We start from the raw sequence: 25,862 nt of genomic DNA, 5'->3' as shown, positions 1-25,862 counted from the left end.
ACGCTGAAAAGTGACGCTAACGCGCGAGAAGGAGCTGCAATTATCGTGTTCCTAATTGGAAGCGTGAACGAAGCTGGATGGACATGAAAGGTCGGAGGAGACCACGGAGGCGTACACTCAATTTACATGTTGTAAGCAAACAGGCAATTTTCTCACAGGAACACTAGTTATCCCGGCTCTGATCTCCGAAATTATAAGGCTCTCTTTTCAAGCTGACATCCAGTCATGGTACCACCCCAAGGTGGCCCGACAAGCCACCCACAAGTTTCACATCGTAGGCCGCTATTATCGGAAACCCTTGAATGCAATGCTACTTTCTAGGAAAAAATAAATAAAATGTTTGGACAGATGTAGGTCGAACAACAGGACGAGACTTTTTATTATTTTATTTCGGGGAGGGGTGAATGATAATGTTTATTAGGTGGTCTACTCATTAACTTGCTAGCAACTTTCCGGTTCGCAGAAGATGACGTGAAGACTGCAGGGTAGCTTTATTTTTGATTCTGGAAAGTGGAATTGTTGTTTGTTAGTATGCTACTTCCTGGTTCATGGACGGTGACATAAACTAACAGGGGTGGTGCCATGAGGGGGAATGTTTGGGTTTCTTGGTCTGTCGATTTGATAGTTAGCATGTTAAATTCAGGCTCATGGAAGGTGATGTAAGATGACAGGACTGTACCATTTTCTGGAACGGTGGGGTGCGAAATGGTTGGTGATGTTTGCTTGATAGTGACCAGGCTACTTCCTGGTTTGTGGGGGAATGATCGAAGACAGGACCATACCATCTTGAGGGGGGGGGGGGGGGTGATTCTGCAATGTTGCCGTTTTTCGTTCGTCTTGGTTCACAAAGAATAATATAAACCAAGGTTGTGCTATTTTTTTGTTCCATTTGGGGGCAACGGCAGTAAACTTAAGCTAATTGTCTGGGTGTTGGACTTCCAGCAATTGAGTGCATTTGCTATCGTTCAATCGATCAAATAATTATGAAGAAAACATTTTGCCATCAATCCTCCCCATCTCCACAATGCCCAGCCACAGTCCATTAACTACTAATGCATCTGGGCTTTGTTTTTAATTCCAACCATCAATACACATTCACTCTATTTTTCCGTGAAGGGGAAAACAAACACAAGGGAGAGCTAATTGCATCATTGTTGCTAATGGAGGATAGCGGCTTCTCCGGCATTTCGATGCTGGACGCTGGTGCTAATCGCAAAATGGAAATGTTGTTTTTGAACTTTGTTTCAAACTGCCTGAGTTCCTTCAACTTTAAAGGTATTGATCAAGTTAAAGTTCCCTGGTTAGGGGGGACTTGACATTACTGCCGCAACTGCAGACCTGTAGCAGACTTCAGTTGTTGAGTGAGGAAATCAAGCTACTTTGTCACCTCAACGTCGACCATGTTTAATCAATTACAGCGGTGCCTTGAGATGCATGTATTTAATTTTTTTTTTTTTTTTTTTACATGGACACCTGCCCAGTATAAAGATCACAGCTCCTCGCAGAGGATAAAGAATACATGATTACTGTACTATTGAATGTATCAATGTGCTACTCCACATTTTGTGTTTAAATATCAGCTGCTTCAAGGTTTACATACTGGATGCATTTGCTTTTGTTAGCATTAAGCTTGCGGACAAAAGGCTAAACTACTGCATGTGTGTTGTGTTTTTCTTCTTTTTTCTTATCTGGACAGTAAACTTTAACTGGGACAGGCATTAAAAATATTTTTTGAAGAATTCTTTGCTAGCTACAAAAATGCTGCTTTTTGTGAAGTAACTCGAATTGAGCTCCCACTGTAGTCAATTATTAAAACCAAATATGAGGTCTGAACCATCTGTCCATTCATATTAAAACATTTAAAAAAATAAATCGTCCCTTTATTGACCCTTAAAATCCACTAACAAGCTGACTGGAAAAAGCAGGTACAAACAAGACGGAGGTATAGAGCAGAGCGTAAGGGGAGGGCGACGCTTGTTTTATCCACCACGACCGCTGAAGGATTTTTATGAGCCGCCTGATTGTTTTGGCATTCGGACCGGACATGACGCCAACTAGGAACCTGTCGCTTCCAATGTGAGGAAAATGGAGTCTGGCGTTCTGACCGTGGCATGGCAGACTTCTATCCTTTACGACACCTCGGCACAAGTCTGCTAAACTAAAAAGTGTCACTGGACTTATTCAGTTGGACCATTTCTTTTTTAAGGATATCTTTCGGCAGGAAGTGTGTGTTGTGTGTGGAAAAAAAAAAATCACTCTAAAAATCACACGTGCGTGAACGCGTCTACTTAGGGCAGGCAAAGCTCTTTTTTGCACGTTCATGCACCCTGTAACCTGATAACACGATTAGCTGTCCACCGTAGTAACCGCTGTCCCCGAAAGGGTTAATGACTATGTCGATAGACGGATTGTCTATAAGTAGTTCCTTGCCACCCCTTGTGTGTTGGAGTCGCAGTTGTTTGAAGGTTTACAATGACCGTAACTTCAGTGCTAATTACTGTTAGCCCATCTATGATGTTTCACATTACGTGTTAGCATTCAGCTAATGTATGAAATGCATCCCTGGCGATCAACCGGGGGTTCGTTCTACTTTCTGATCACAACAGGCCGCATATGTATGCCACAATTTTTTTTTGGAATTTATTTGACACCGTTCAATCTCCAGCGCACTAAAGAGCAGTCACACGATGTCGAGGATTAGCTCGCGGACAAGTCTGCAATGGGTTACTACACTGAATAGATGGAGACACATTTTTTTCAAGGTATCGTCCAGCAGCACCTTGGGCTAGCGGACAAAAGTTTATCGTCAATCTTTACACATAACGATAGAACAAAACCTTTGAGTGACAGGCTGAAAAAAACTACTTCCAGATAGGCAATGACGGACTAAATGCGACGCACTAGTTCTTGCGCCCCGTCTAAGCGTTCGGCAATGCAGCTTTGAGTCGTTATTTTGCTAAACCAACACTCGCGTCCACTTTTACGACTTTTGGGGAAGGCGACTGGAAAGTGTAACGTTCAAAAAAGGCTCCTTGAAAATGTATCGTGTTCGAAAACACTGAATGTTTTACATTTGCTGACCGGTTAGCGATCCCCGGGGTAACTCGCGGAGATGTTTTGGAAGGACGGAATTGCGCAGTTGATCCTGTTTTATTGGTTTCATCCGGAACCGTTTTGAGCAGGGAATAGTAGTCAGATCGATTTCATATTCCCACGGATTGAAAGGACTCATCCCGACGACTGCTGTGTCTCCGCCATACCTGAGAACCAAAATGACCCCTTTACCGCCATACTCTCCCTTTTTAACAAAAGACAGACGCTTGTACCACCAACGCCGAGGTCAACAAGTCAAACACTCCGTCCGTCTTCTCGCCGAAGGTCTGCTACCTTTCTCCCACTGCACGTTGAGTGACATCCTCCCAACGCCGACCTTCCCTCGTTGGACGGAACAAAAAAGCCTCTGTTCCACCTTCCTTGCCCTCCCCGAAGAAACCAAAGCTGCTATTCTCTGACGCTTACACACACACACCCACATTCACATTCGTCGACCCTCGCCTTCATCTCGGGACGCTCTCGGCCAAAAGTAACACGAGCCGGCAGAAGGTAAATAAATCACCTTATCACTGGATGCGCTTGAAAAAAAATGCTGGGGGCCTGTCCGTCATCCGTAGTGTATGTTTAGTGCTCATATAAGATTTTAATATATTGGATAGTCTAATTGATTGAAGTTGCAGGTACAGAGCAGAGTACAATAGTGGAAAAGTGACACCGGCGGATATAAAAGTGATAGATGTGTCGGCACACACCTGTTCAAAAGTTAATGGCATAAAGCAGGGGTGTCCAAACTTGATCCTCGAGGGCCACCGTCCTGCCCCGTTTTCCAGCTCGCTCAGGAGCAACACACCTGATTGAAATAATCGGGATTATTCAAATGCTGCTTTAGAGATGGCTAATGAATCAGGTGTGTTGCAGCCGGAAAACAGGCAGGACAGTGGGCCCTCCAGGAAAGGAGCTGGACTATGAAAGTTGTACACACCAAAAAAAGTATAAAAGTGAAAGTTGTAGACATCCAATCATGAGATTTGCACATACCGGACTATGCGAATACGGACGTTGTATGACTATAATGGCATAAAAGTGGTGGACGTAAACACAATACGGCGTTAAAGTGATTGTTGTGGTTTTGGACGAGCGCGATCGTTACATTTGTACACACATGACAATAAGTCAGTGTAAAATGGATATGTAATGAAACGTAAAGTGAAAGTTGCAGTCAAAATCATCAACACGCGATAAGTGCACGTGAACCATAGTTTTGTTTTTTTTCTTTGCGCACGCGGCACCGTGCTAAAAGGAAAGTTGTTTATGACAGTCCGTGACAGTGTGTCAAATTTGAAGCCACGGAATAGCGTCAAAGTTGTCGACGTGAACCGGAGATACGAGTGAAGTTTACGCACACAGCAGACATTTGAGCTGTCAGCCATAACGCACGGAGGCAGGCAGAAGAGACCCCTAAAAAAAAAAAAAAAAAGAAAGATAGGTGGGGGGTTCCCCCCTTACCGAGATATTGTCGAATGTCCAGCAGTACTCTGGGGGGTCCTCCGTTGAGCTGGTAGAAGAGGGACGACAGGCAGAAGACGAAGAGCGCCGCCATGCAGAATCCATACGCTCGGAGGGGCAGGCGCCAAGGAATGGAGGCGAGCGAGGAAGACTTCTGGTGGTTGCGGTGGTCCCTGAAGTGGGCGAATTGGGGGCTCTGGCTGTTGCTGTGAGGCGGACTGCCGCTGTAATTCTTCATCATCTGCTCCTCACGAGGCGCCGTGCAAAGTCACCCATTGGAGAACCATCGGAAAGTCCTACTTTGAAGGAGGAGAGGAGGAGGGGGAAAAAAACAAATTCCCCCCCCCGACCGTCACCGGCTCCTCTGCTGCGCTCCAGGCCGCTCGAGGTGGCTCCTCGCTCGGCTTGCCTTCGCTGTGCACGATCCGGCTCGCCTGTCGCGGCTCTTTGCGGGCTGCTTCAGGAGTCCATCCTTCTTCTTCTTCTCGGCCAGCTCTCAGTCTTTTTTTCCCCTTTTTTTGGAAGGGTGTCAGATTACTGGACGTGGAAAGAGAGGAGGAGGAGGGAGGACCGTACAGTCAAAAAGTTCCAACTTCCATTATTTACACTTCTGGCTGGTAAACAACGTCATCTAGTGGTTCACCCAACATTAAATACAGTCGGACCTCAACAGAAGCGCGGATTCACATACTGTATTCTTTTTTTTGGTGGGGGGTAGGGAGCTTATCGGCCTTTTGGAGAAATTTTGGGGTTTAAAAATTCATTAGCGATAGTCAGCACGATGTCAGCAAATAGTAAAAAGCGGCATACAGGTATATTTGACACCTATAATAATTGCATTTATAATGTTCCCCCAACATTTAACTGGGAATATAATGCCATTAGGCATTTCCCGTGAAAATGTAGGGTTTCTCCACCACGGCAGAAAAAAAAATACATATTTATATCTATATAAACTGTATATAAATTCGCAAAAAGGTGACTATGAATGGCGAAACACAACTATCTGGAGCCCGCTTATCGTTTTGGGCAAGCAAAACACACTTCTAATTTTATTATTCAGAATTTTCAATTACATTTATCGTTGGAGATGCTTAAGGGGCGTGGCCTGGAGCGTCTGTGTATGTGTGTGAGTTGTGGCCTACAGGAGCTCCTTGCAAATGTTCTTATTTTGTATGTGTCCATCCCATTCAATAAATGTCTGGACATGTATCGCAACTGGGGCTCTTATTTGCCCTCATATGAGGGTATCACAATTTTCCAAAACATGACACGGGGATAAAAACAGTCTCGTGATAAGAATGGAAAAAAGAAAGACGCTTACCTGAAAGACTTGTGCTCCATTTTGCTTTCCTGGTCATCCAAGTCGTTCATAGGTTGCAGATCTTCAAATGTGTTTTTAATTGTGACTCTTACACATATTTAAGCATTGACGTATGTAAAAAATATTTCAATTAAAAAAAAATTATATGAAAAAAAACATCTGCACAAGAAATATTCTATCGTGAAACAAAAAAATGTCTTGCCATTGGTTATATTTTCTATTGATCTATGTTCATCTGCAAAACAAAATAAAAAAAATTTACATTTCAAACCATATCAGAAGAGCAAGTTACGGCAAAAAAAAAAATCATCAAAGTTGTGAAAGCCAAATAGTTATGGGTATGATTGTTTTTTTATTGTTTCAATACACAAGCAAATCTGTCTGCACAATCATGAAGTAGATGAAAAGCAGATAAAACAATCATTTGTACACATATGTTACAATACAAACTGTGTGCGGCTCCTCACTTGCTAAAGCAATATGCGTGACGCAGGAAGGTATTGCTTTTCGTATAGTACAGCTAATTACAGTTCATATTATATGGAAAGGAAAAAGAGACCGGGGGGGGGGGGGAATAACTTATTTAAATATCAATTACATATATAGAATGTGCATTGCATTTCATATATGTAATCAAGACGGCGCAAAGTGGGAGCGATAAGGGAGGGGGAAAAATGTTTATTCCTCTTTTAATTACACTTGCTGTTCATTAAGGAGCCACCAAAACCCTTTGCAAAAATGTCGCAGCTAGATTAAGTCACCCTCTAAAGTGCATTTACAGTGTCAGTATCTTGATTTTTTTAACTAATCATTTGTCTCACCTTGAACACAGCACCACATTTGAAACATCCTCTTCATGAAGAGATTTAAAAAAACAAAAAAACGCGATTCACTCAGTTTATCCCTGATTTTTTTTGTAGCTTTCCATCTGATGTTTTGTTTTTGTAACTATGTGTATAACTATGTTTAAATTATACTGGCAAACATGTTTGAAATACAGCGGAACCTCCAAAGTTCAAGACAATTTCTTCAAATAATCAGTCGATTTTATTTTCCTTTTCATTATTTATATTATAAAACAAAACACGATGCTTACCCGACCCAACCTTTTTTTTGTCACTGAGGCAGGATCTTCTGCTTACATGTGAAAAAGCAAAAGATAAAAGCAAAATGGGGGGGAAAAGCAGAGTTTGTTAAATTGGTTGCCTGATTTAAAAAAAGAAATTGCAAAGCAGTTGTGCACAAATTGATTTTAAACCATCAAACAAACTATTGTCTTAATAGAGAGTGAGAAAGAGAGAAACGATTTATTTTGAAAATTACTAATTATATTTATAAACTAAGTATTGATAAAAGTACAAATTACACAATGCAATGTGTGATTTAATTACAAATATAAAAAAATGCATAGTATAAATATTTTTTGAAAAGTACCGGTATGTGAAAATGCTTGGCCAAAATATTCCAATTGTAACGTGACCTAAAATGTTGCTCGTCAGGGTGAGTCGACTTTAGAGGTTCCACTGTGTACAAAATAGCGCTTCGTTCCAAACATCAGCTGTCTCTGTGGATGTTGATATTAAAAAAAAAGTGTGTTTACTCAGTAAAAATCAAACATATTAGCGTTGCGAAATTGAAATAAACGGGTTGTATTCGCCATAAGGTCAGGGGGGAATAAGGCCATGCCCTGCATTTACCGTATCATCAAAACTATCCATTCATTAGGCTAAGGATAGGGTAAAAAAAAAAAAAAAAATAAACGTGCTTGGATATGTCGGGAAGGCTGATTGGTCATGTGACCCGACGGCGACTTTCAAAACGCAAGAACAAAAATGAAGCTATAATACAGAAACACAGTTTCATCAAAGTAAGCCACCTGCCACTTGTTGGTGTGCATGGAGTGCGTGGTGACGCACGAGTTCTTGGCCACGCGAGAACGAGAGTCACTTTCGGTGGAGTGAAATAAAACGACCCGCAAAAAAGCGTTTCCTGAAAATCGGCCCTTCGGATGAAATTTCAGGATGAGCCTGAAATGCACGAGAGTTGAAGAATTTGAATTTTGGAAGAGGCAACAGTTCAGTGTATATGAAATCCGACCATCAAGTTGAATGTTTGGTGAGTGATGTACCCCCCCACCCCCCACCAAAAAAAAAAAAAAACTTTTCACAAGCCAAACACTTGTGAAGCGTCCACAAAATGGTGGTGTGCTATCTTACGCAGAGGCAGTCTTTCGTTGAACAAATGGGGGAGTTGTGGGGGGCGGTGTCTACACCTCACAGCAACTTTTGAGTGGCTTTTGTGTGGGTGTTTTTTTTTTTTAAAGGCATCCTTCCAACAGCAAAAAATCGATTTCAAATTCCCGGCGACATGAGAAAAACCTGCTGGAAAAGCGTCCTGGCAAACAGGAAGTACTCCAGTGCCGACCGTCAATATTTTGAAGTGGACCTGACGGCGGCGAGGCGGATTCACGCATCCCGCCGCTCGGCGGCGAGCCGGGCCTCGCCGACCAAGCGGCGGGCGTGCGCGTGGTTGCGCACGCCCGCCTCCCAGGCGGCGCTCTCCGTCAGCGAGGCCACGCCGCTCAGCGAGTCTACGCCGGCCGACGCCAGGGCGCAGGCGTACATGGGCAGGCCGATGGACACCAGCCAGTCCGAGACGGTACTGACGGAGCTCGACGGCGCCGGTCTCCGGCACATCTCGGTCAGACCGCCCGAGGGGATCTGCAGACACAAAAATCAAGTTCAAAGAGCCTTTAAAGTGTCTTTAGAGATTTGCGAGTGTTTTTCACTCTTTCAGTGACTCACGGTTAGCTAGCATGCTATGCCTGCAACATGAAAATGCATAGTCTGCTGAGAGTACCGTACAGTCAAATAAGCAAATAAGAGTGATGAGGGGAAATTACATCATATTAAAAAAAAAGTGACAATGTGGATGCGGCCTTCAGGGTGGTGTGGTCGCTTTAGAACGCCTCGTTGTTGGCTGTGAGTGTATATATGTCATGCAGAGAAAGCCGAAGAGCGAGGAAGGAGAAGGATTTTTTTTCTTTTTTTTTTTTACACCTGACAGCCTAACGACAAAAAAAAAGAAAATTCTTTCTCGCTTGAGAAATTGTAGCTGTGCATCCTTACGGCCATGCGGTGTTGTTTGCGCAGCTCTCGAACTCTAAGCTGGTCCATGGTGGAGGCCACCTCTTTGACGGGCTGCTGCAGGTCTTCCGAGTAGCGCTGCATCAGAGGCTGGGGGACGCCGCAGCGGCCGTGCTGGGGGTAACAACACATGACAGATAATTACTGAAGAAAACATTGTCTCATGCATCATTATCACAATCGGTATGTAAATGAAATGACTTCCTACAGGGACTCTGGTTTTGGTTGGCAAACATGGAGCAGGGGCGTGTTGAGAAAATGTTTTGAAAGGACTGGAAGGGAGGGAGAGCCAAAACACAAGTGAATAACACTCTCCCGGACGAGTTGAAAGATCCCAGGAAATGGACAAAATGACCTGAAAACGGGACGTTGAACCAAAATGACAAAATCTCCTTTTGGGCAGAGGCTTTAAGACTTTTTTTTGGGTCCATTTAGTTGATGATCGACGTACCTAGCAAAGGTCCTGTTGCTTAGCAAAAATGGCTCTTGAGATTTGAGAGTTTCACAGTCAGTCATAAAACTTTGTCACCTTGCACCACCCACAAACAATAATAAAAAATGTTTTCAGTGGTTCCACTCATGCTCGACATGCCGACCAAGTTTTATGGTGCTAAGTGAAACTGGCTTTCAGGGCTGGATTTTCTTGGAAGGACCCCTGAAAACTGTCGAAACAACACTCATGTGGGCCCCCGCTTCAATCCCAAATTTTCTTTTGAAGTGTATGTTTTTGGGACTTTTTTTGTGGTTCCATTTGCAATAGACGTGCCAACCAAATTTGACAGCATTCGATGGCTGCATTTTCATGGGAGGATCCCTCGAACTGTCCAAATTGACTCTAAAATGGCCAGTTCCCATTCAGTGACGGTATGAATGTGCGTGGGTATGGTTGTTCGTCTCTATATGTGCCCTGTGACGGACTGGTGACCAGTTCGGGTGGTCTCGTTCGGGCTACCTTGTCTGAGTACGGCTCCTCCGTGAGATCGATGCCCTCGGCCTCCAGCCTTTGCTCCAGCAAGGTGAGCAGGTCAGGACTCATCTTGGAATGGGACGCCTTCCTCGTCACAGCCACTTTGCCGCCCAGGTCGGAGAGCCACGGGGGGGCCACCGATGCGCCGGCGTCCTCCACAGAGGAGTTGCGGGGGCTGCTAGGGGTGCTCGGGATCTTGGCGGGAAGGGGCGGGGCCGGACCGGTCGCGCAACGTGTCACGGGACTGCTCGGGTGGGAACGTGTGAGCGAGTGCGTCGGGGAAGGGGCGGGGGAGGGTGAAGAGGGCACGGAGAGTGGGGGGTGGCAGACCCCGTTCGCGAGTCTTTCTCTGGACTTCTTGGCGGGAACGGGAGGCGGTACGGGCGGTTTTTTGGCATGAGTCCGTGTGAGCCTCGCACCGCTTGCGTTGGACTCAGGGGGACTCGGGGCTCGGGTTGTGGGACAAGGGGGCCTCAGAGGCAGTTGCGAGGGTACGGGTGGTCTGTCGAGTCTTGGTTTTGGACTCACCGGTGGACTTGCAGTACATGCTGGGGAACTCTCCCTAACGGGCCGACTCGGGTCCAACCTGGGCTCGTCTTTGGTGAATTTCACCTCCTCATTCTCGTCCTCCCTCTGCTCCCAGTGCAGGTCTCCCAGGGAGCGGGAGCGTTTCCAGGACCCGGCGGGCTGGAAGGTTTCGTCCAGGTCCTCGCAGCTACGACTGGCTGCGATGGGGGAACTTCGATGGGCTTTCCGGCGCCCTAGCAGGTCGAAGCCCTTCAGGGAGGGCTTGCCGAACAGGTTCTTGGGGAACTTGGAGCGCTGGTTCTTAGCGTTCTGCTGCAAAGCCTCACTGGAGACGGTCATAGGAAGAGTCGGATAGTCTGGAGATTGGCCGGCGGAAGAGCGCCCCGAGCAGGAAGCCTTCTTGCTCTTCCCTGCAAAATCAAAACAGTTGCATGCTTTATTTTGAAGAACGCCAACTTTTTACTGTAATAAGAGAGGATAGGTTCAAAAGTAGCAAAATCGCAATGGATTCTTAACTCATTCACTCCCAAAGACGTTTTTAAACGTCTTTTCAGACTTGGTCTAGAATTGGCTGGCACTGAATGAGTTAACAACTGTGTCACAATATAAAATAAGATTAGCTGAGCTTTTCTTTTTTTTTCCTTTGCGGAAATACGAGGTAATGGCATCAAGCATGGTAGAATGAAAAGCGGAAGCAACTTACCATCTCGTCCTCTGATTTACAAAGCATGATGGGTGAAACGGGTGAGAACGGCCACATTAAAGTTTCAATGGGGATGGACAGAGAGAAAATTTCGGCGGATGGAATGCGATGGAATGTCGCCGCGGCACCCGAAAATGTCGGCAAAAGGTCGTGAAATCTAAAATGATGACATTAAATCGAACGGTAATGCTTATTGATCCATCGGGAACAGAGATGGTGGCATTTTTACATTTCATGGCGAAAACATAAAAAGTATACATTTGTTTCGTTGCTACACATTGGCAACAAAAAAAAGTTGACTCAAAGTTGTACATGAGATTAAAGGCGCCATTTATGAGAATTAAGTTATAGGTAAAGATAAATAAAAAGCAGTCATAATGCAATGCTAATTTGTAAATTGGTCAGGATGTGACGCCTTATCAATTTGAACAATCGTTTCATGCACCCTGAAATCTGATAACCTGATCAACTGGAGTGACCGCTGTCCCTGAAAGGGACTGTGGCCTTCATCCAAGACCCAAGAACGACACTTGGCAGGCATAAGTTACGGTGCGCAACATGACTTTGTCCTGAGGAGAGCATTCAGGGATCGAAAGTGTCATTACTGTGTGACAATCGTCAATATACAGCAGCTACTGCTTCTAAAAATCCTTCGCTATCGCTTTTATTCGATAACTCTTCAGATGGGGGGGGGGGGGGGGGACAATGTGGATCCGTGAACCTGGAAAAGCACATGCAGAAAATGCTAAATGTTGTCTAAACATGCAGGAGAAGTTGATGAACGGTTGAAAGGCGTGAAAAGGAAAACAAGAGACGACAGAAAAAGCAAACAGCGCCATCTTTATTGTTGTTTTTTTTGGTGGGGCGGATCGGGAGTTTTTGTTTGTTTTGGTTCCTTTTTTAAAAATAAGTCAGTCTCTATCGTAGCACATGATGACCGTGGCCACTTCCCAACCACCCCCACCACACACTTGCACGCACACACCCACACAAAGTTCGGCCCAGTATTTACACCGGAAAACCAGCAATCAGAAAGGAGGAGTGGTTTTTGGCAGAGCAGTGATTTATGGGTTATGGATGTTAAAAATACGCGGGAGGAGGACGAACGAGCACTCCCAAAAACGAAGATCCCAAGTGCCATCAAAGCTTAGCAGTACAGCGCATTTGTCTTTGTGAAAAACAGCCGCATTCCCGCCGCGTTTCGGCACACACGGTGCGAGTCGGTTGCTGTTGCGCAATGCGGTCTTCTTAGGAAAGAGCCAATCACGTCGCTGCATCTTAATCACGTCTCTGTACTCTGCCGTGCTTAGCAGAAATATTCGTAATCGTCCCCGTTGTACACCGTCATCAATGTGGAATCCACAGGCGGGGTTTGAGCTTGGAATCCTTCGATTGGCAGCGAGTTTGTTCTGGTGAGAACACTTGTCGTGTGCATTGGGGAGGCTCTCTCCCTTTGGCCGTGGGCTCCCAGCACTGTGGGGTAGACCAGGTTTAGTGGTCTGGGGCCGGGCTCCTTCCCAATTACATGCCGACTTCGGTACTGATGGCACAGAAGGCCTACAAGGACGGAAAGAGTGATGAAGAGAGGGAGAGGAGAGGGAAAAGTGTGTCATCAGGCGGGGTCTCCAGAGCTGGGGCTCCCAAACTGCGGCTCGGGGGGAATTAAATGGGGAGAAATTCTATTGGGTCGCTCAGTAAATTGAGATTGATTCATGTTTGTTCTTGTCGGGGATTATTATAGAGGTGCAATCAATTTATTTAATGGAGGATGATCGTTTAATCATCTGGAGAAATAATGTCCCGTTTTTAACATAGGGACAGAAATTAAACCTTAAAAAAAAAATATATATATATATATATATATATATATATATATTATTCAAGTAATCGTGATGGAGCCCTCCAATTATATTATTTTTAAAAAAAAATACAATTTAAGTACAAAAGCAAGAAAATTTGACATAACTTTTGACATGATTTGAGAAAAACAGGAAATAAGTCGCAATTTTCCGAGAAGACACTTTTACTATAAGAAACGTAATTTTTTTTTCAAGGGGGGAAGAATACAAAAGATTTAAAAAAAAAAAAAAGTCCAGAGGGGAAAAAATCGTAACTTCCACAAACAGTTATGGAAACATTATAAAAAAAAATAAAATTTATTAATATTAAAAAAAATTAATTAACACCATCATATGAGGTGAAAAAAAGTTGTGGCTTCATGAGCGAAGACCTTTTGGAGAAAAACAAAGAGCACATTTTCTCAGGAAAAATACATTTAAAATACAAAGAAAGCTATTTTTTCATCAGCAATGTCAACATTTTGACAAATATGAGCGAGGAAACTGGACTACCCGCAAAAAAACCACGCAAGCAGCGGGAGAACATGCAAACTCCACACAGGAAGGCAGGAATCATAGATTCGAACCCTCAACCTCACAACAGTGAAGCGACTGCGCTCACCACTCCCAGCATGCGACTAAAATCAAAGAAAAAAAAACGGAATAACTTTTAAATTTTATGTTCATGTCCAATACATGTTATTGGACTGGTGACCTACTTTCGTAAATGTGCTTTTTTTGTTGTTGTTGTTGAGTCGAAACAGTTTAGGAAAGCCAGCTGTGGAGGGACAAAGGTGGGAGGCGGCAGGATAGACCGAGTGGCTACAAAAAGCGAGAAAAGCTGCTTGATGATCAGACAGCGCTCCAGAGGATTGTGATGGGTGGGGTTAGAAATGCAGAAGCGTGAAGAGATGCAGCGCAGACGTTGCCACCGCGAGACCAAAACCCAGTCAAGCCAACATTACCGTTCTCCAAGTTCTCGTTGCTCTCGTAGCAACCCGAGTCCCGAGGGGAGTCTCCGATCAGGCCCAGGCCCTCGGACAGCAACTTCTCCTGGGAGCTCGACAGGCCGCTGCGCTCTGGGTCGCTGCTGCCTGGAGATGAGAGAAGAAAAAAAAAGTGTTTTGCACTTTTCTTCACATAGTGGTTGCCCACCGATTGTTGACAGTGAGTAGAGATTTGTTCCTATACAAATCACAGATGCTTGAAGGTAGTTGCTGGAAACGTAAAAAAGACGAAGAACTGTGGGGTTTAACTTCTTCATCATTTCAATTTTTCTTTTTTTTTTTTGGGTGGCTAAAAGGCGATCGGTCAGCAACTGTGGCCACTTTAGAGTGCCACGTTATAGGTCGTGAGTGTGCAGATGTCATGCAAACAAAGGAGGAAGAGCAAGTAGAGTCAATTTTTTTTAATTCTCTTAAAAAGAAAAAAAAAGTCACTCTTGAAAGTCAGGGTGAGGCACACGGGGCTTGGGCAGGCTTTTAGAGTGCCTCGTTGTCATATGTGGTTGCACACACGTCATCCAGAGAAGGCAGAAAGAGTGAAGGGGGCAAAAAGAAAAATAGTGAAATGTGACTTTTAAATTTGGAGAGGACAGCAGCTTTACTTCAGAGTGCCAAGTTGTTGTGGCATGTAAACGCACTGTAAAAACTCAGCTCTCAGCACCCGGATTAAAGCAGATTTTACATGATGCGGAGATGATTCCGCAAACACCAAGCACTCAATTGAGCGTGACCCGATCTTAAACGTGAGACGATAACGTCATTCGCGATTCCTTACTGTCGTATTCCTGCAGCAGCTCCACGGCTGTGAGCAACACGGCTCGGTGTTGGGGGTCTTTGATGTTCAGCTCGTCCAGGTCCTCCTCTTCCAGCAGCTTGAACGTGTCCAAGTCCTCGTAGCCGTTGAACAGGAAAGTGGGCATGTGCTCCTTGGGTTGGAACATAAAAGAGACTTGGCATGATTTCCCCTTTATGATTTTTCACCTTCTGGTAGTATTGATGCAAATCTAAATAATGCCATACATGCGGTATGTTTCTTTTCCTACAGTAATGGGACAAGATACGATAACTATTTCAGATGTCCTGAAAAACAAAAGAAAAATTTCGTGGCCCAACATGAGCTGGAAATGTTAAGTGTGACCTGCAAAGTATGTTAACACGTGGCTGGTTTGTAGGCTCGACTCACCTTTTAGGGCCCTCGGTGTCGGTTTGGACAGAAGATGGAAGTGCGGTTGTGACCGAGTGGGTGTCAATGTTTACGCGATCGCGTAGCCTGTAATTTCCCGTGCTAAATTTAGCTGCGCTCGTCTGTAATTTCTTTCAATGTATCCGGAACAATGTTTGCGTTTAGGATTTGTTCTCGTGAACCGTTTTGAGGACGCCGCGACGATGCCATGTCAAATATTTAGGAAGACTATTTGGTGAGGTTTGGCAAGCGGGTGCATTCTCCACCTTGAGGTTAATACGTTCCAACAGCTCCTCCACAGACGTCGGCTTGGGTGGTCGGCCCTTCCGCCGCCGCCGCAGTGGACGTTTGGGCTTCTCCTCTTCCTCGCACAGAACGTCCACGTAGATGAACTTGAAGGTGCCCACCTTGTTGTTGAGCAGGCCCATCCAGGTGCCCATGGGCGGCTTGCTGATAATGTCAATCACGTCGCCGCGCTGCAGGAAGAGAACGTCAATCACGGTGGTTGCAAAGAAATTTCGAATGTGCTTAGAAATTGCCATCGGCCAACAATGAAACATAGAAAAGTATTGACTAGAAGGGGGGGAAAGTTTCACCTTCAGTTTGAGGGAGTCCGAGTCGTAGGGGCTCGGCGTGAAGTCCGTGTGCACTCGCGCCCGGCCGCAGAAAGGTCCTCGGTAAGGCGGCTCCTCGTCGTCGCCGTCCTCCGATTTGACGCTTTCTCTGTTGCTCGCTGAGGAGTCGGTGGTGCTCACCGTCTGCCCGCCTGGACACCAACGCGGGAATTCATTTCACGAAAATGATTGTGCATTTATTAGGACGAAATGATCTGTAAATGTGACCGCGAAAAAAAAAAAAAGAACAAAAAAAAACAGTCATTTCTTGAGTCAAGATGAAACTGTTTTAAGTACCGTATTGGCCCGAATATAAGACGGTGTTTTTTGCATTGAAACAAGACTGAAAAAGTGGGGGTCGTCTTATATTCGGGGTCTAGACATTATACCCATTCACGACACTAGATGGCGCTAGATATCATTGAAGCGAATGCTGAACTTGACTCCCCAGGCCAAAGTGAACCCCTGTCACCAAGAATAAAAATAAAACTAGCGGTAAGAAAGAAAAGAGAAGAAAATAACAGAAGAGATAACAGAAAATGGAGAAACGTAGCGACAATCTGGAGAAAAGTGGGTTGAAGATCGGCCACGTTAACCGGCAGCTGAGGAGAAGTTATGGTGTAAACTTCAAGATGCTTTTTCTCTCAAATATATTGTTATAATCATTTGTTTCAGATGTACTATAATTATTTTCTGTATAAAAATTAATTTGGTGTTCAAAAAGTCTTTTTTTCAAACTTGAGTCTTGAAAAAGAGGGGGTCGTCTTATAATCAGGGCCGTCTTATATTCGGGCCAATACGGTACTTGTGACACATCCTCACTGTTTTTAAAAGAGCTCCTCAACACGTCCCACTCTCGGACTCCTTTTCCCTCCATAATCACGACCGTATGTTTGTCATTGCGCCTGCATGTTCCAAACAGCTTGACGCTGGCCGCACTGACCCAAGCTTAAATCCAAGTTTGGAAAATAGCGAGTGTTTGATCACACGCATGTGACAGGAAGGACAGGTTGAAGTGCTCCCGTGTTGTAAGTGGACAAAACGACATGAGAGGTCAGGCCGTTGTCCAAAAGCTACAAGCGCTCTGCGGTGGCTTGTTTGAGGCACCCGCTCGGATTGCCGCAAAATGGCAACAATGAATTAAGTGTGGAAGGTAACGATCAAAGCGCTAACTTGAAAGTAAACAACTTACTCATTGAGCTTTGTCCGCTCAGTGAACTTCGGAGACTTTCCACTGAGCCGCCTGCCTTGAGTTTGGGCTTCTCCAGAGAGTCGCTGTCAGGCTGAGGGGACTGCGGCGAACCAGGTGTTCCATCCGGACTCGACTGGAAGGCAAAACATATGCCGAGGCAGGGAGGAGAAGGGAAAAAGGCACATTTATTATGTGCTACAATCCATTTTTGATTTAAAATATGTGATTCGTCTTTCGACAGGCCTTGCCATTTTTTAAAATACTTCCATCGCAGGATTTCATAGGCCCGTAAAAATGACATTTTTGTCTGTATTGTAAACAAATGACATCACTGCAATACGGCAGGACCCGATTGAAAACAGAGGTTTGCTTCAGTGATGCACTAGGGGGCACTGTAGGCCACAAAACACAAACTGTTTGGCCATTGTGATCCCATTTCTTTCAATTTTTTGTTTGTTTGTTTTGTTTAACAAGCAACAGCTGTATGACGCAGGCCTGGAAATGTGGGTCATGGTGTTGTGATGACCACCGCCACGGACAGATGCTTTGGCCGCTGTGTGACGGGGCTTGGAGAGCGCAGGCCACCGCTGGAGCGGATGGCAACGGCGAGCGAACTTTAGAACCCGACGAAGGAGCACTGTGAACACACTCGTTTCACTGGTTCCTTGAGAGCAACTCCCGAGGGGGACTTGCGTCACTCGAATGGGCTCAGCACGAAGCACACACCCAACACAAAGCGGATCCCGTGGTGACAATCCCCCGAATGTTTCCGAGCACTGTTTATGCTGTAACCAACACAAATACTCCCACCCGCCCACACACTCTGCGGGCTAATGATGTGGCCAACGCAGCATAACATCCCGCGGATTGTTAGGCTATTTTCTTTGTATAGAAACTAACTATACTTGATTTTTTTTTTTTAAACCTCATCTCCAAATGACTTGGATGAATGTCCGCGAAATGTCCGTCCAACCTGTTCGGAGAACGAGCTGCTGTACTTCTTGGACATGCGTTTCCTCATGGTCTCCTTGACCGACTTCACCTTCTTGCCCAGCGAGATCCGGGAAGTCGTGGGGGACTTGACCACCTCTCTATAGATAGCCTCCTGCTCTTTATTCTGCCAAATCAGGAATATAGAAATATTGAAGAAACCCAAAGCAGCGTTTCCTTCACAATTTTGTCAGTGTGCACTTTACCTGAGCATCTGAGCCTGCGTTGAGCACATGGAGGGATCGGTTGGACAGGTCGAAGCCGCCGAAGCTGCACGTTCTCTGCGAAAAGGAGGGGGGGGGGGGGGCAGAGCCAAAAGACAATCAGCCGCACTTTCAACCGGTTCCTCATTTGCGCCGGGCGATGAGATTTGAGGGCGGGGCATGATGTCATACGAGACACGGCAAATGGAGGACGGTGATGGAACATGTGATGTGCTTTTCCTCTCCGAATCTCAAAGCCAATGAGCTGTTTTATGGAGGCTAAAAAGCGTGAAATTCCGTTCCAACATGTGGCTCAAAGAGGAGTCTCTCTTGATGTGGCCACATAAAACGCTCCAAGGATTCAAGGCACATTTTGGGTGCCCTCGGCTGGTGGAGCCTTCATTGCGTGACATGCACATGGATCGGGGCTTGCGGATGCAAACAAACACACGCACACAGAGTCAACTATGTGTTAGCCTGAGCAGAAACATTCCGAGCTGTTTCTGATGAGGCGCCGGGGGAGGGAGGGGGGGGGGGGCTTTCTCACTCTCAACATTAATAGAATAGAAACTATGAAATGACAGGATAACAGGGAGATTCACTCTTATCTGTCTTTTTTAATGGAGTTTCCCAAAGCTGCGAGGACACACGCGTGCACATCAAAGTTCAACTTCTAAAATTACCCCAGCTTAATCTGAGCATAAAATCCAGCATGAAGATCCTTCAAAAGTGATACGGGCTTCCTGCGCATTCAGCGTCCACAGCTGCGGGCCACATTGCAGCTTTTCCAGTGAAGGTTTTTCTTTCTTTTTCTTTTTTTTTGTAGAATAAATTCATTTGAAGCGGCGTCCAAGAATAATGTGATGGCGATGCTCGGTGAAATGGACATGCACCCAAGATTAAAAAAAAAAAAAAAAAAAGTATTTCGGAGATAATTACAAGGAACAAAAAACATCCATCAAAAAATAAAGAGAGGCACGGGCCCCCATTGAAAAATAAAAATTAAAAAAAGCTGCAACAGAAAAAAGTGGAGCCCAAAAAGTTGTCTGGATGAGAACGACCTCACTGGTACACGACAGGATTCAGGTAGCATCGAAGCTGCAGGATAGCCCCCCCCCCCCCCCCCACCTCACTCCACTGAATGTAACCTGCACTGCGTACACTGTTAAGACCACTGAGTTGTTCAAAGTACACGACTAACAAGACATCGCTTCACTACTCAAGTGCAGCTTCAGCACAGTACATCTCTCAGACCAGTCTGTGTCGGAATTCGACATTTACACAGAAAACCTGTCCAACCGCTAACGTGATACTTTCATTTTGAGTTAGCAAGCTATGAAGCCGAAAGACATTTTACCCGCAGGCCAATCCAAGTGATCTGGCTCAAGGCTGTGAAAGCTACAGTGGAATCTCTAAAGTCAAACTTTTGACAAAATGGCAATGCTGTACATTGGGAATGTATTTTTTTTTTCTAATAATTGGACAAAAATGGAATATGTCCTATTCCGGTAAAATAAGATAGTCGGTCTGCTTTCATGAAACACTCCAGAATTCAGATATTTACTTTTGGGAGGTTGAAATCTGAGTGGACGTTATTTAGATAAACTATTGCTTCGAACGATTAATCTATGATCAAAATAGTTGTCAATTAATTTAATGATTAACTTTTTTTTAATTCTAAGATTTGAATAATGGCGCTACGTTTTCCCCTCCTCATTTCTGTGTAGACTAAGCCCTGCTTCACACAAGCAAAAACTTAATTGACGAACCAAAAGTTAGTCATTGAAAATAGATGCCACCAGATGGCGCCAATCACTTTTCGATTGAACCTGACAATGGCCTGCCTGAAGAAGCTCCTCATCTTGTTTCAACATAGTTCTTTGGCACCAAAAGATGGTATCAAAGCAATAGTATTATTAGACAGGGCACAAATTCAAGAAAGAAATTAGTTTTGAGCAAATAACGGGGGATAGTTGACCCTCACCCACCCCCCAAAAATTGTAAAAAGTATGCAGTTACTGTAGTTCTCATGGGAAAAATGTTTCAAAAGAAGAAATTGTTTTTCACCTTAGGGGTTCCACTGCGTTCCATAATTATCCACATGCTTCCAAAACCAACACTGACTGTATTTTATGGAAACATTTCAGACTCTGGATCCTTCCCGTACCCGCTAGTTTTAGCTAAAAGCTATTCTGCAGCTTTGACGCACGCCGAGTCCCGCTCGAACGAGGCGGCCGACTTGAACCTCTCGGTCTGAACTCACAGACTTCTGCTGGATGCGTAAGAGCACGCGCTTGGTGCAGCGGTCCACGCTGGCCGCCCACTTCCTGTCCGCCTCGCGGTCCTCCTCCAACAGACAGCGCCGCTCAGCTCGGCTGAGGGTGACCGGGCGGACCAGCTGGGCCCAGTTGAGGTGACCGTACAGGCTCCGCTCTACCACGTAGGTGATGTTCAGCTCACTGACTGCGCCGCGACCCCTCAGCCGGCGGGAGGGGAACACCCAGCCCCCTCCCGGGCCGAAACCTTTTGATTTGGCTACGTGGCCGCTGCGGGTGGGGGAGGACGGGGTGACGCACACGGGGGAGGCCGGGGTCTTGGTGTTGCGCGAACGCTGGTACAGAAGGTGTTTGGTGGAGTACGAGTAGTTTGGATCGGGCTTTCTGAGCGTCCAGCTGCCGTGGTGCCGTTTGGCAGTGGGATATTTGGGGCTGCCTTGAGAGCGGTCATCGTCCAGGGGGGTGATGCGGCGAGATTGGGCTTTGGGGCGGGGTTTGGTGAGCCCGTAAAAGGCGTACAGGGCCTCGTTGTTACTTACCCCGTGGGAGATGGAGCTCAGGGCCTTCCGCATCTCGCCGTCGGTGGTGGAGCGCGACAACTTCCCTTCGTCGTCCAATCCGCAGCCATCCAGCTCCGAGAAGGAGGAGCCGCTACCTCCGACGCCGGGGACCGAGCCGACCGGGTTTCTCCTGGGCGGGCGGATGAGGCCGTGTGTGCTGGAAGACTTGCTGAAGGTCTTCACCAGACGGTGTCCGGACCAAGTGTCCAAGCTACTGGAGGACGGCGAGGTGGTCAGGCTGTCCGTGTCTCCGTCCACGGACAGATGATCCTGGCTGAGGGAGGTCTCCTGGGGCAACGAGTGCTTTTTCAGGACCCCCGTGTACAACGCTGCTTTGTCGTCACAGGTGGCCACTGACTCTACGTTGAGGAAATCTGACAACAGAACAGAAATATCAACCGGTGGAAGATTTATCCAGCTTTGTTTTTCCAAGACAGCTAGCTGACAACAGATGCTTCCCGTTTTAACGGTTTACGAACCTTCGGATCCATGTTTCTTGCACTCCTCCACCTTAATGAGTTTTTTCCTGACCCGCCGGGTGGAATTAACCAGCTTGTGGAGGCGCTTGAACTTCACCGAATCCTCCGATTGCTCGTCGTCGGACTGTTCGCGAGATTGCTGCAATAAAGAGAGAGGGAGGGTGAGGAAGCGGGTTGACGTTCCACCGGACGCCAGTATTCTTAAGTAGGCCCGATCAACGGAGCGCTGAAGAATGCAGCAACAGCAAGAAATGGAAAGGGGATAAAAAAATAAATTAAAAAAAATCACAAATGCACAAGAATGTGCCAATAAAACAGCTCAGTGAGACCAATAGATTTTGTGATCCTTGCATGCCACCAATGGGAACATTGTTGAAGATGGGAGTCAAAGTTAGTGCGGTGAGAAATGGAGGCCAGACACTGCGGAGACGACAATTAATTCACCACAAAATGGACCGCGGCACAGCGAACGGACCCGACATGAATCAGGAGCACCATCAGCGAGGCTGTCGCCTTTGGGAGGCGATTTACTCTTGGGGAGTGGGGCGGGGGAGGGGGGGGTGACGGGGTGCAAGGACACTCCATTTTGCGTGACAATACCCAATGTTGTTTTCGCTCTCCATTTATGGCCGTCGCATTTAAATGCTTTGGTGAAAAGGAAAAGAGATGCTCAGTGAGGCCAGTCTCAGACTTAAAAAATAATAATAATAATAATCCATCCCAAAAGCATCATAACTAAGGAAACGGCTATTAGGGGGAAAAAAAAAAAAGCCTTTTGGTCATCATGATCGCTCATTATTTTCAATGCCGCCGATCTTTTTTTTTTTTTTAAATACTACCGATTTTTGAAGAGTCAAGCCGTTGCTTCGCTAATTACAATCAGGTGATTTTGAACAAGCGCTAAAGGACAAAGAACCGGTATTGCAAAACAGTCAGTACAACAGTAAATTACTCGTCCGATAAATCGGCTATCGGAATATAATTCTACCAAATATCTGAATTGGCAGTGGGCTTCAATGAAAAAAATGTAATCGGTCGGGATCGACCAAATTGTTAAGAAACACTATGTTATTGTGTTCTTATGTTCTTAGTTTTATTTTGAGATTAGCACACACTTACTATTTATCTCCTGTAAGAATTTTGAGGTCTGCAATCATTGCTCCCTGTTTTTTTTTTGCTGCCATATATTCTAATATGGTTCCAGTGCTACACAACATGCAGGATCCGTCCAACAACATATCCAAATGATCCGAACTTACGAAATGAAGAGCCACAAAATTGTTGGTGATTTATCAACAACCATCCCGTGCTCTTTGTGAGGGCAAAGATGAGCGCCCGAGCACTGGCATAATTGCTGCCTGGCAAAAGAGAGCGCCGTTCCAGCTTCATTTGTTTCCAATGGTCTCCGTGGCAACGTCGCACAAAGAGCAACACACGCACGCTCAATCGCACACAACGCTAGACAGAGCGAGCCTGTCCGAGTCCCGCCAAGTAATACTGCTCGAGGCTGACGAGCCCTAAAGAAATAGCTTAATTGCTTTTTTTCTCTCTCTCTCTCTTTCTCTCTCTCTCTCTCTCCACCATCCCTCATTTTTGAGCACAAGCTTGGCTCGGCGGCAGCTGACATAGAGCAACGATGATGTAAACAACTGTGGCTTGGAAGGCGCTCGCAAGCGCGCACACGTGATGTTTGGTAAATACCGGATGGCATCGCATCACCTAAGCGACATTCCAAGTTTCCGACGCCTCCGAGCGCTGTCTCGTAAAAACCTGATTCACCTCGGACAAGTTCGAAAACACATCCATCAGCAGTCCCTCCTTTTTGCTCCAACGCACACGCCACCATTTAACCTTTCGCAAACCACACATAACCAAAAGTCCGGCGTCTCTGTTTCGCAAACCACACAATTCTTGCTGAGGTCTTCAACTTGTACCCCCCCCCCCCAGAGCCGTAACATAAGATCTGGCATTTATCCGCCTTTCGCCGTTCAGAGAACCCAGCCAGAGCGCGTTACTGCCTGTCGGCGTCTGAACACAGCAATGGACGGAGGCGATTGCATTCTCCAAGTCTCGTCAAAATAAAACGTCATCGCAGAACACATTACACAAAGGCATCTATCTTCCGACCTCTGTTCCAGTTCAGCATATTCCCAGGCAGTTGTGTGTGTAGATGAGGACATGAAAACTCACTCAAGTCTCTTCTGTGGTAGACTACCCAAGCAAAGCACTGCAAATAAATGACACGCGGAAAGAAAGCCGGGAACCAAAATGGGACTGAAAGAGCAAAAGCAATTTCCATTCACGATGACATCCGCTGACGCGGCTGACTGTTACTCACCAGTTTTGCTCTGCCTATCGAGGCTTCGCACGCCACGATAACAATCCACACCACGCGCAGTCACACGCGCAAATGCAAGGTCCAAAATCGTATCCGAGAGCTCGTTTGCACGCTGGCGCGCGCACAGACCAAAACTAGATTCCGCTCGGGGATAAGGGGCGGTCGGGGAAGTGCCATGAGGCACTCGGAGAAGAGAAATGCGTGTGTTGTGCACAGAGAACAATCCTAGCGTTTGAGCACCCCCCGTGACCCTGCCTTGGCCCCCACCTCCCTAATGGCCCATCCTGGAATGTGTGGCTCAGATGGCCAAAAAGGAAGACGGACGGACGGGCGCATGAGCGCAGACGGCATGAATGCAGATTTATGACCGAGCGTGTCATTCCGTAGCCTAATGACTTGAGAAACAGGCGCGCAACTGTGCAGACGTGTCTACATATAGAGCGCGCAGTCACAGACGATTGTTGGGAATGACCTTAATCCCATTCAAGCGGCGGTTGACATCACAGACCCCCCCGGAAAGAAACTAACTCTTCCTTTACTTCTCAAAAATCAATCGGGTTGCAGCCAGGAAATGAGATGATTCCAGCAGAGGGTTTTTTTGGTGCAGAGGAACTTAACTCATTCACTCCCAAAGACGTTTTTAAACGTCTTTTCAGACTTGGTCTAGAATTGGCTGGGACTGAATGAGTTAAGGACCGACACCGAGCACATGTGAGAGATTGAGAGACGATTTATTTTCACTTCCCGTGCTTGTGATTGCCAAGTGTCTAAAACCCATGCCTTCTTTATTTTCCCCATTTCCTCCTCTTCGAGAGACAGACACGAGTCGGCATGACCCTTTTCATTTATATACACAAACTATTAGTTGAGGCCATGAAAATAAAACAAGGAATCAAATTATTTACCTTTTCGACAAGAAGCTAAAAGAAGCCGCTGGCTTGGAGTCGCGTGAAGGGGATCAGATGTCACTCCGTGTTTTCAACGAGCGGCAGAAAATAGAAACGTTACTGATGTAGAACTTGGATTTGGGAATTAACACACATCCTGTTGCAAAAAGTGGGTCGGCGCGCTGGGCTAAATTGCACGTTTCGCCCATATGATACCATACTGCGTGAGGCTAATGAAAATCAGCTGTGACCTAGATTAGAAAAGAGGAAAGCCAACCAAGGCGGACACATGCAGAAAAGAAGACAATTCCGAATGAGTAACAGTTAAAAAGTCCACATTGTTCTGTGGCTTGGGCAGTTTCAGTCCGCCGACTGAAAATCCAATTCACTAGTTGCTGGTTCCATCAAAGCAGGACAGTTCAGAAGTCTGAAACAGCAAAGCCTGATCCGATCCGGCTTGCAGGGTGTAAAGTCCAGATTCCGTTTTTGAATACATCCTCAGTAAGACATCCTGCCAAATAGCTTCTCGGTCAACTGGCATTCGCTTCACTCACGCGGACGAACTCCCAAGTCTGCGTTTCGACTCCACTGGCAACGGTTTCTGCTCACCGGGCATACCACCACCACCACCACCACCCTCGCTCTGTGTTTCTTGTCCGTATCGTGCCTGTTGCTCATCCTTCATGCAGCACAACTAGCACGCTAATAACACAAAGTTAGCCTATTCCCGAGGTTTCATTCCCACGCCTATTTGCTAGCGTACCATCAGAGTGGACATTCCGATGCAACCGAAACAAACTCATCACCTCAGAAGCCACAAATGACTCTCCAGAGACCATAAATAAAATATTGATGTCACCCTGATGGATGAAAAATGCCAAAGTAACCAACATGCGTTGGCAAAACCTTACACCAAAATGGAGCATGACATTTTTATAAATGACATGGTGGACGGAAGGTACGGTTCAAACAAATAGGACACAGTTGCCAAGTGGGGGAGCAGTGTAGGAAAAAGGGGAGACTGACAGTAGGAAGAAGAGCGCTGGCAAGACGGAAGCGGAGACATTTTT

At 46.0% G+C, this 25,862-nt stretch overlaps 2 protein-coding genes across 7 annotated transcripts in view; both read right to left on the bottom strand.

Annotated features, from left to right (window-relative positions):
- LOC147187810 (uronyl 2-sulfotransferase-like) overlaps nt 1-4,801 on the bottom strand; it is a 33,644-nt gene extending 28,843 nt beyond the window's left edge. The window contains exon 1 of the mRNA XM_086101094.1: nt 4,561-4,801. Coding sequence (XP_085957220.1) covers nt 4,561-4,801 — 241 coding nt within the window. The remainder of the gene's footprint in view (nt 1-4,560) is intronic.
- A 1,415-nt stretch (nt 4,802-6,216) lies between these two features.
- The window catches only part of LOC147187809 (SAM and SH3 domain-containing protein 1-like), a 112,826-nt gene continuing 93,180 nt past the window's right edge, over nt 6,217-25,862 (bottom strand). For 5 of the 6 annotated variants that reach the window (XM_086099956.1, XM_086099957.1, XM_086099960.1 and 2 more), the window contains 12 exons: nt 21,568-21,706; nt 20,516-21,462; nt 18,256-18,330; nt 18,033-18,176; nt 17,060-17,192; nt 15,850-16,019; nt 15,520-15,729; nt 14,846-14,996; nt 14,032-14,160; nt 9,983-10,935; nt 9,013-9,144; nt 6,217-8,604 (listed from right to left, as the gene is read on the bottom strand). In XM_086099956.1, coding sequence (XP_085956082.1) covers nt 8,350-8,604; nt 9,013-9,144; nt 9,983-10,935; nt 14,032-14,160; nt 14,846-14,996; nt 15,520-15,729; nt 15,850-16,019; nt 17,060-17,192; nt 18,033-18,176; nt 18,256-18,330; nt 20,516-21,462; nt 21,568-21,706 — 3,438 coding nt within the window. In that variant the 3' untranslated portion in view covers nt 6,217-8,349. The remainder of the gene's footprint in view (nt 8,605-9,012; nt 9,145-9,982; nt 10,936-14,031; nt 14,161-14,845; nt 14,997-15,519; nt 15,730-15,849; nt 16,020-17,059; nt 17,193-18,032; nt 18,177-18,255; nt 18,331-20,515; nt 21,463-21,567; nt 21,707-25,862) is intronic. The other variant, XM_086099959.1, reaches the window with a different exon arrangement.

Source organism: Hippocampus guttulatus, chromosome 20, assembly GCF_054856545.1.
Source record: "Hippocampus guttulatus isolate MCC_2025c chromosome 20, RoL_Hgut_1.0, whole genome shotgun sequence".
NCBI classification, from domain to species: domain Eukaryota; kingdom Metazoa; phylum Chordata; class Actinopteri; order Syngnathiformes; family Syngnathidae; genus Hippocampus; species Hippocampus guttulatus.
The sequence above is the reverse complement of the archived record's forward strand: the minus strand, read 5'-3'. Positions and strand labels throughout refer to the sequence as shown.